This window comes from Mus caroli, chromosome 4 (assembly GCF_900094665.2).
Source record: "Mus caroli chromosome 4, CAROLI_EIJ_v1.1, whole genome shotgun sequence".
Classification (NCBI taxonomy): domain Eukaryota; kingdom Metazoa; phylum Chordata; class Mammalia; order Rodentia; family Muridae; genus Mus; species Mus caroli.
Window position 1 is genome coordinate 92,087,495 of NC_034573.1, and position 10,622 is coordinate 92,098,116.

Here is a 10,622-nt window from a genome sequence, read left to right on the forward strand (position 1 = left end):
TGACCGGAAGAGGCTTGTGGCCCTATGTAGGCCGGATTTCTCCCTCCCCAACCAAAGCAGTCTCAGGTCCCGCGTGATTGGACTGGAGCAGAAGCTGTGTTCCACTCACCAGCAGTCCAATCATTTGTTTTATAATTGTAAATATGTAGATCCTTTAAGCTGTGTCAGTGACCTTTACTTCTATCTATAGTATAGTGCTATGAAGAAATAGGTATTTTTACTGATAAATATGTCAGGTGTGTCTCTTTCTGAATAATGGCTTTACCTGTATTTATTACTCTCAAGAGTAAAAAGAAATTTACATATTTTCTAGTATTTAAAGGCTTTCATTCCCATACACCCCACACCCCATCCACACACATACTTTTTGAAGTTGAACTTGGAACTTCTGATCTTCCTGCCTCCACCACCCTGTGCTAGAATCACATGTGGACACTATCATGCCTAGTAGGGTTTTCCATTTCTAAATTTGAATGGATTTCTTTTTAAGGAACAAACCCTGAAGTTTCTTTATCGTAATAAGCCAGCTATGGTAACGTCACTAAGAACGACGCACTATTTTACCATAGGCTCAAAGTGAGACTTTATTGACTTGAGCCTCTCCTATATCTGTGTTTCTGTCTGGGGGCTTTGTTTTATTCCGTTGTGCTACAGACTGTTTTGGTTTACTGAGAATTTACAATAGCCATTTTATTACTATTTATTATTATGGGACTTTTTCCTCCTACATTAATACTTTGTAGTTGACACACCAAGCTCTACCAGGTTATCCCACAGTTGCTTAGTGATGTCTGCCAATTTGATTCCTAAGTTACTCCCATTGTTTGTAACTGCTGTGTTACTTTGTTGCATCTGTGAGCCCTTCTGTGTCCTGCAGTCCTCAGAGCACTTGACTGCTTCAGTAGCCTGAGTACTGCTGGGCTGGCTCTCAAGGACTCTTGAAAAGCCACGTTTCTCATCTCCTTTCAGGTTCAGACCACATCCGAGAGAAAGATGGACTGTGGGCCGTCCTGGCCTGGCTCTCCATTCTGGCCACCCGCAAACAGAGTGTGGAGGACATCCTCAAAGACCACTGGCAGAAGTTTGGTCGGAACTTCTTTACCAGGTAAGACACAGTCTGGATGGTGTTCGAGGGATGGTGGGAAAGTGAACAGAGAGAATTCTCAGACAGGCAGTGTTTGTTCTCTCTGTAATGATAAGGACACTCAGGTTCCCTCACCTTCTTAAGCTGGGGACTTTGAACATGATTTGATCAGGATCAAGGTGAAGTCAGTTTTTAAGCCAGCCATAAAGAACAAGGATTTAAAAAAAAATAGCTAGCCTAATTAAAAGAATATATACTTTTATAAGCATTTCTAAATATATCCGTCAGGTTGGCAGGATGATAACACTGGGTTTGGACTCACAGAAATAGATTTGAATATGAATTTGTACCTTTCTGAGTTAGGGAGTCATTTAACCTTTGCGTTCAGTTTCCTCATCTGTAGAAAGAAGAATGTCGCTTTGGCTATTGAGTGACATCAGAGTCTGGAGGTGTTTTGTAAACTCTAGAGCTTAAAAAGCCTGAAAATGATTCTCCTTAAGTTCTGGAAACAATGCTCAGTTCAGATCAGCTTTTCTTACTCATTGGGTAGGACCCACGGCTGTTTGTCATCTTCCCAGTCATTGAGTCAATAGGATCCATGGCTGTTTGTTATCTTCTCAGTCATTGATTCAACAGATATTTACTCTCTATTTTTCTTTCCCCCAGGTACTCCAGATTATACTGGAAACAAAATGATTAAAAACACTTAACAATTATTTTTTTTTACCATATATACTTATTTTTAAGAAGTATCAAAATGTGGGGTAGGGCTAGAGATGTAGCTGATTAATAAAGTGTCTATGTGGTCATTATATGGGAAGCTTTGGGTTCAAGACCTGGAAACCCCCAATTTTTTTTTTTTTTTAACCAGTAGTGTTTTTCACTATTTCTAATTTGCCTGTTCTTTTTTTTTTTTTTTTTTTTTTTTTTTTGCCTGTTCTTTAATAAGTGCAAAAATTAAAGAATTGTTTCCCTGGATCGTAATATTTTTATGAAAAAGTATATTACATAAAGCATTCATATGTAAGAAGCTATGGATATGATTTCTCTGGACCTCAGTTGCGATTTTTGTTTTGCGTTTTATTTTTCCAAGGCAGGGTCTCACTGTGTTGCCCTGGCTAGCCTCAGACCTCAAACTCGCAGCAATCTGCTTGCTTCTACCTCACAAGTGCTGCCGTAAAAGACATGGCCCACCATGCCTGGCTTTATTTTGTTTGTTCTTATTTCTGTTGTTGTTTTTGTTTGTTTTCTTAGTTGCCTTTTTAATAAAATGGGTGCATTAGACTAGATGTTTTTAAAAGAGAAATAAATGTATGTATATCCCAGGGCTAATAGTCTATGGTTTTTAGAAAGTCAGAAAAGAATTCAACCCTAAGCAACTTGAACTCACCAATCTTCCAAGAGAATTCTGATTAAAGTACTCTTCTGTTGAAAGTATAAGTAAAAAAAAAAAAGCTGCCATGTCTTATCATGAAGAAGTCTTGGGAACCAATCAGGAATGTCCTCTCTAGGAGCAAGAACAGCTGGTAATTCACAGTAACAATCATGTACTCACTCTCTAGGCCCAGAATTTCACAACAACCACACCATGTTGGTTTTATGCTCTGCGGTGTCTCCTGAATCATAGAGACACCGTGTGAATACCCCTTGAATAGATAAATGAGTGAACAGTAACCAGGGTGGAGTAAGGTGGAGTGGTGTTCAGAGCTTCACTCTTGATACATAAACACACCTCCATATTGGAAATGTCTCACCATGGCTTCACTAGTTATCAACTACAACAACCACAATCAAGGATTGGTTTTGACTCCTCCGTTCGCTGAATAACATTAGACACTGCCACACTGCTGTCTGTCATAAGCCTCAAGACCATTAGTTGACAATACAACCTAGATGCCAAGAGCCAGGATAACTGACCGTTCTTTGCTGGAGTCTTAGTCTGCTCTGGCTGGTTACAAAGCCAGCATTCTTTCCATTCCAACCCTCTGTGTTTTGGGATTTAAAGATCTTTATTCCCAAACACCCAAAGGTCACAGGCATGAGGCAGAAGCCTGGTTGTAATTTCTTGCCCTTTATCATCCTAACGGAGGGAAAGCGCCAGCTTCAGTAGGGAGGGGGCTATTTTGTCTCAGCTTCGAAGACTCCTGGAGCCAGCATAAGTTGGCCATAATTCTGCAATATTCCTCATGTCTCAGAGGTGTTACAGTGCACATCTTGTATTTGTTTCACTATTGCAAACAAATGGGTTCTGCCATCTTGGTGTCTGTTTCAAGAGGACATGCACTGCCAGGTTAAGACAAAGCGTGCAAGTGTCTTTAGCTTCACAAAAAAAAAAAAAGAGGTGGAGAACAAATCTTGAAAGAAAATAATAATCACAGAATCTGATTTGTGGTACAGCTGTTTTCTTTTCTTGACCCTTTATCATCCACTGAAGGCATCCTCTGCCAGGCTAAATTTAAAGCAGAATACATGGCCCGCTGAAGGAGCCTGGTGTTTGATGCACAGCTAGTTAGCTTTTGGCTGCTTATCTGGTCTCTGGCATCCTGGCCTAGCTCAAGGAGATTCCTGTGGAGACTGGAACTCTGTGAAGCCACAGACTCACAGCACCACACAGGTCCAAAGCCTAGGGTACGCCCAGCCCTTGCCTTGTAAGAGCAATAGAAGCTTGGACAAAAAGAGCCTAAGTTATATGCTGGCTGACTTAGCAATTTTTTGGAGGTCAGAGAGCTGTTCATGTTCCCTCCTGAAGATGTGGAGATGTGGCAGTAGGTGATGTCTCCTTTGAAGCATCTTAGAGCCTCTTTCTGTGAAAACACAAGCCAGGAGTCCTCTGGCTATTCAGAAGGCCCTTCCCCTTTCTTCTAAGCTCTCCTTTCACACACCCCTCCCCGCAGCCCACTCCGTCCCTGCTGACTGACAAGCTCACAGCTTTTGAAAAGCAGCCTTCTGAAGGTAGATGGCTTTTGGGGAGGGCCAAGGATGGAGACAATGCTGCTCACCTCAGATGCTGTGAAATCAACCCTGGGCTCTCAACTACATAACTTCTTCCAGGTATGACTACGAGGAGGTAGAAGCTGAGGGTGCAAACAAAATGATGAAGGACCTGGAGGCCCTGATGCTGGACCGCTCCTTTGTGGGGAAGCAGTTCTCAGCAAACGATAAAGTCTACACTGTGGAGAAAGCGGATAACTTTGAATATAGTGACCCAGTAGATGGAAGCGTTTCAAAAAATCAGGTAGGAGCCGATTGTGAGTATATGAGAGAGATACCCTAGAGCGCCATCTCTGCCTCAAGAGGAAACGAGGAGACGGCCCCTCGATTGTGCTTCCTTGGCAGTGTGTTTTCCTGGGTCAGTGGTTCCCAGCTGGGTTTCTGCCAAATTACATTTGACTCTCATGCGTACTCATAGGGAGAGTGGTTTTTATTATTTATTATTATTTTTTTTTGCCATAGTTCTTTGCAGCCCCCTGATTCTCCATGCTAGAACTCTGAGCCTATATGCCAGAGGAAGTTTCATAATTATACTCAAGATGCCATGTTGGGATGTATGGGAAAGTCTTAAAACTATAGACGAATGTTACAGTGGCCCTAGAGATCAGTTCTTCTCTCTGCAGGCATCGCAGCAGTGTGACGTCATAAATGACACCACATGGTCTCCTTTCACATGTTCCAGACCCACAATAAGGATATGCCTTTCTAAGGCAGTCCTCTTGGTTAGAAATCCCCACTGTTGTTATCTGTGGCCGTCTGACAAGGCAGTGCACAGTAGGACAGCAGAGCTGAGGATCTGGACCATCCTGGGTGGTAACAGATGGCTGGGGTTTCTCATAAAAGGTACCTAAGGCTCAGGGCATCGACCCTTCTCTCTTTGGTCACTGAGAACCAGGGTCCACTCACTTTCAGATCTGTTCCCTGCTGACAGGGAATGGAGTTATGTCTGGGGATTCAGAAGCAGAAACAACGAAGGGGGTGAAGGGGGTGTCGTCGCACCCTAACCCCCCTGCTTGCTCTTTCTGAGAGATGCAGAGCTTTGGCCTCCTTTTTTTTTTTTTTAAATAAGGCATTTGCCATGTTTTGGAGGGGACGGGTTTGGGGATTCACTGGAAGCCTCTCAGTAGGAGTTATTAGGTCAGAGGCACACTAGGAAGCTAGGCTGTGTTCTGTGCCATAGAATGAGAATACTGAAGCACTTAGCAGGAAGAAGACGTAGGAGAGAGAAGGACCCAAAGGAAACAGGGAGATACCAGAAGCTTCATGCTGAAATCTGAGGATAAAGACAACCCTGGGATACTTTTAAAAAGGAAAACGTGTTGAGTGGGGGTGACTGTATCCTCTGCATTGACTAGCTGGAGAACACGCTCTGCACATCCCACCTGCAGCCCTCACAGTAAATCTAAAGAATTGGAATTTTGAAGTGGTGACAAACCCCAGGAGACAAGGACCTTTCCCTCTGGTTAGTCTCGGGCATCACACAAAGCTCAGATAGACTCATAAAGAGTGAAGGGTCCTTAGGTGGTAGCCTTTCTTCTTTACACTGAGAAATATATCACGAGTCTTCAACCTCTCCCTTAAGTAAGGCGTAAAGGTACTGGATGGAAGGGAAAGAGAAAAAGGCCCTGCTCCCACCCGGACCTCACTTGAGTCATCCTGAGATGATTGACCCTGGATCATGCTGGGGTAGTATGAGTACCTGTTCCTACTGTCTAGGGCATGTGGCCCCCTTTGTGAGATCTCCTACAAGGGCTTTATAAAGAGCTCTTCCTCTCATCTGCCTGTAGTTCCCTCAAGGGCCATGAGGCAGACCTCTGCATCTAGCAGATTTACTTATTTATTAAGCTTCAAACTGAAACGACCAGCCCATGAATCACAGGGAAATAGGCAGGAGAAGGAGCCTCATGGCACCCAGCATCGATCACCACAAGCCTATCTCCCAGATGACCCTGGAAATGCTGTCCTACATGACTTAAGCCTCTTGGTCTGGATGCAGTGAGAGGCTGATAGAAGCCAGTCTCACAGGGCTCGATTGCTGCCATCTGTCAAGGATCTAATCCTCTGATGGATAAGACTAGGTCTCCAAATGGACAACTCAGGGTCTGCCAGGCTTCAGTCCCCCTTTCAGGATCTGGTGGGAAAACCGTCTGCTTATCTGTTTGCAGGGCTTGCGGCTTATTTTTGCAGATGGTTCTCGTATCATCTTCAGACTGAGTGGCACCGGGAGTGCAGGGGCTACCATCCGGCTGTATATTGATAGCTACGAGAAGGATGTTGCCAAGATCAACCAGGATCCCCAGGTAATGGCTAAGCCCTGTACCCTGCTTTGTTGTTTTGGTTCAAGAGAGTGATCGGGGTCTGCTGAGCCCATGATGTCACTGCCAGGTGTCAACAGCCCCTTAGGTCACCATCAGGTCAACCCATCATGTCACCAGTTGTACTGGTTCTCCCCTTTGTACGTTACAGCAAAAGTGCCTGGTAACTACCACAGGAATCATTAGCTTTGCTGAACATTTGCTGTTTACTAAGCCCGTTGTATAGGTACAGTCAGTTAATGCTCTCCTCCCTTTCTCCTCCCTTCCTTCTCTCCCTCTCTCCCCTTCCCTTTCCCCTTCCCTCCCTCCCTCCCTCCCTCCCTCTCTCTGTGTTATGTATGTATGTGATGCATGTTTCTGTGCTCCTGGGAGCCAGAGGAAGACATCCAGTGCCTCACCTTCATGCTCCACCTTACTCCCTCCAGACAGGGTCTCTTACTAAGCCTGAAGCTAGGCTGTCACATAGCCGGTGACCCCCCACCCCCATCTGTGCTCCCCAGAGTTCTGGGATTCTTAGTATGTGCACAGCTTGCTTCATGCGGGTGCTGGAAATTTAATACACATGGCAATGCTTGTGTACATAGCAAGTGCCCTTCTCTGCCCCAGCCCCTCTTCATTATTCCCAAATTCTATAGACTCTTATTCTCCTCGTACTGATAAGGGTACCAAGGCACAGAAGAGCAAGCAGGCATTACCAGCCTGTGCTCTATTCGTTCGTGGTTACATGAGAATGGATCTTCGAATTGGTTCTTCATATGATGTATAAATAAAGAAATCTTAAAAGAGTAAAAATCAACCAAGTCAGTTTAGTGCTGCTGATGACCTCACCATGGCTCTCCTGACCTGAGCTTGAGCCCCGGGAGCCTCATGGTGGAAGAACTGGCTCTCTGAGCTGTCTTCTGACCTGCCGTGTGTGCTGTTTTATGCCTGTGTGTTCATATATGCTGTGCATATATACACACGCGCACACTAAAAACATAAAGAAGAATGGTTTTCTTATAGTTGCTTAATTCAAATTTTTGACACCCAGTTTTTAGTTATAAAAAATGTAAACAAGCTGCTTTACTGTGTCTTTGAAGTCTGCAGTTCAGTAACATTGTGCACACTTGCATTGTGCCCAGCGCATCCTCAGATCCCAACCTTCTCAGTTTTTGCAGAGCTGAAGCCTACTTTTCAGGGGTCAGCCTGTTTTCCTGACAGTCCTTGCAGCCAGCCTTCTGCTTCCTGTGTCTGGATTTGACTGGACACTTAGTGTGCAGTTGCTTTTGTTACTAAGGAAGTGGCAAGAGCTGCTTCTCTTTCACACTTTTTCCAGTAACCAGGTCCCAACATCTGTAATCTTCACATCCTTGTGCGGTTCTGGCATCCCTAGAACTTGAACCAAGGGCCCTGGGCGTCAGTACTGCAGGTCCCTGAGATAACAGAGAAGGAGACGAGGCGGAAGGTGCACATACTCATTTCCTTTTACCTTCAAGACAAAAGCCCGATCCATGCTAGACGGAAAGAATGAAAAATATATGTCTTTTGAACCTAACTTCCCAGGATGGAGGATCATAAAAGCTTGGGGCTCCCTCTGTGCCCGCAGACACCACCGTCCAGCTGGGGAGCGTCTGCCTTTATTCTGTAGCTGGTGTGTCTGAGCCCCAAGGGCAGCGACATGTGGTAGTCTCAGCGGGTAGGGCTGGCTTTCCCAGTTAGCATGATCTGGTGTGGATGAAAGGCAGCAATAGCAAGCAAAGGTCCTGTTCTGGGCCATTTGTGTCTAGTCAAGCCGCACTTCTGGTATGGTGTGGTATCAGTTTCCTGCACTGGAAAACGGGTAGTTTAACTAGATGAATAGTTTTCGTTTGTCTAATATCAAAGATGATTCATTTCAACAGTGGAATCCACCCCCTCGTTTCCCCCAGTGCCTCGAAGGAACTTTGAATGGGGTGGGTGGATGTGAAAGGTCTCTCTCTCCTTTTTAAAATTATTTAGGTTTATGAGCGGTCTGTTTTCCTTTGTGTCTGTGTGACAACAGAAGGCATCAGATCCTATTATAGATGGTTGTGAGCCACTATGTAGTTGCTGGGAATTAAACTCCGGACCTCTGGAAGAATAACCAGTGCTCTCAACCACTGAACCATCTCACCAGCCCTGAAAGGTCTCTTTTGGTACAGTGTGAGAATCAGCTCAGGGGATGCAGAAGTATCTGAGAGAGCAGTGTTTTTATCAGGAGTAACAGCACAGGGCTTACGAGAATCCAGTCCCATGGTGAGAGATTCACAGCAAAAGGGTCTCTTAGGCTTGATGAGTTCTATGTGGGGCATATGGAGAAGAAATATCAAGGATGGTACGGTTGCTTGCTTTGCAGGATAGACCACAGAGTTCATTCACTGGGGTAAGGGGTGCTGGAGCCAGGCTTGGGTTTGCTTTTTACTTAAAAGAGCTTCAGGCATGCTGGTACGTGGGGTGGGTGGGTGGACTCGTGGACCACAGATCTGTTTAGAAAAGTGATGGGAAGGGTTCTTTGTGTTTCTCCCAGGTCATGTTGGCGCCCCTGATCTCCATTGCTCTGAAAGTGTCCCAGCTCCAGGAGAGGACAGGCCGCACTGCACCCACTGTCATCACCTAGAAAGATGGCCAGATGTGGCATATCCCTCCCCCAGGACTATCCATGCCACCTGATTGAAGAGCACGGACAGAAACAGTGTATTTGCCTGGGCCTTTTAGGACTTGGTCTTGATTTTTTACTTCCCACTTTGATAAACAGCCATTTGTGAGGCACTGCCACTGTGTGGGGGAGAGGGAAAGCAGACCCGAGGGCCTGCACCCGTGTCTGTTCCTTCTCTTGCCCTATTGAATTGCTGCTGTGTGAGCCCTTGTCTCCCTGCATCAGGTACAGTACACTACACTGTAAAGATTTGGAGGTGGAGGATCAGCAACAAGGCCATCTCCTGTCCATGGGGTATGCCTGTAAAATGATATCAAAGTTCCTGCTTCACTGTGAAAGTCTTCCCATGTGTGTTTACATGTAATCCAACAGAATTCGGTTCCTGGTGCCTTCGCTCTGAGTGAGATGCGCTTGCCTTCAGACCTCTGTGTTATTTTGCATCTCCCATCTGCACAGATCTGTGGGGTATTAAAGCAGAATGTGCTACAGTTGCCTGTTGTCGCTTTTATTCTTAACTACAAAGAAGGAAAACAGATGGTCTGCCTTGTATGAAGAGGGGGTATTGTATTTTGTTTTGATGGCCTAGCCAGAAAAACCTGATTTCTGGGCAGGTTGAATATCCTTCCACTTAAGAACTATAATTTTTAATCTCATCAGGACAGTGGCTGCTGGATAACCCCCAAGGTTATCAAAGAAACCTTGGTGCAATGACTTGGGAAAGAAGGTAATTTTCAGATCTGGTGGAGCAAAGTCACATATATGCCCTGTAATGCTGCCTGTCCCAGGCCTGCTAATGGGGCAGAAGCAGAACCCTCCAGACTTCCAGGCCACAGGTAACACAGAAGTTAGAGGCATAGACTTTGAAGCCGAGTGACTGGGTTTGAATCCTATCTGAGACCCCAGATGAACTTTGGATGCCTGGAGATCATTAAGTATATAACTATGGAAAGCCATGAGCACAGAGTCTAGTCCACAGTAAGTTGTCAGGCAGGCAGGGTTGGGTTGATGGACTCTTTCTAGATGCTGAGAAACAAATCATAATATTAATATTTACAGTTCATTTTATGGTTGGCAAGGATCTTGCAACACAAAGTTACTTATATTGACTATTCCAGAAAGGGCTCAGCTCTGCACACCTCCACCATGCAAGGTGGGCTCTCCAGTATAGGTGATAGAATTTTTACCCCATAGGAGAGATTTCCAGTATGATCATTTTTCACAAGGGAATCAGCCAACAGCTGAGCTTCACCAAAGACCCTGGTGGTGGTGACGGATAAGTGGTTCTGTAGCATTGACTCCAATGCTAGGCACTCGTTGAAGTGCTTCCTGCGTGCTTTGTAATCCCCAATAATTCCACGAGGAAGATATTCAACAATCCCCATGTTACAGGTGAATCCCAGTTCCCCACCAAAGTCACAACCCTTGGAAGAGCATGGGTGCCCCTGGGCAGCACAGCCCCAGAGTTCACCTCTGCTCGGTACTAACCATTTCTAGTTTTTAGACTACGTCTAACAGTGGGGAAAGGTGTGAAAACATTCTTTCACTTACTGAAGGTTGATAGTGTTCACCAGGGTGTTAA

At 45.1% G+C, this 10,622-nt stretch overlaps 1 protein-coding gene across 2 annotated transcripts in view; it reads left to right on the top strand.

The window, feature by feature from the left end:
- The window catches only part of Pgm1 (phosphoglucomutase 1), a 56,972-nt gene extending 47,438 nt beyond the window's left edge, over positions 1 to 9,534 (top strand). For both annotated transcript variants that reach the window (XM_021159356.2, XM_021159355.2), the window contains exons 8-11: positions 970 to 1,105; positions 4,136 to 4,319; positions 6,241 to 6,375; positions 8,915 to 9,534. In XM_021159356.2, the coding sequence (XP_021015015.1) occupies positions 970 to 1,105; positions 4,136 to 4,319; positions 6,241 to 6,375; positions 8,915 to 9,004 (545 nt within the window). In that variant the 3' untranslated portion in view covers positions 9,005 to 9,534. The remainder of the gene's footprint in view (positions 1 to 969; positions 1,106 to 4,135; positions 4,320 to 6,240; positions 6,376 to 8,914) is intronic.
- The last annotated feature ends 1,088 nt before the right edge of the window (positions 9,535 to 10,622 follow it).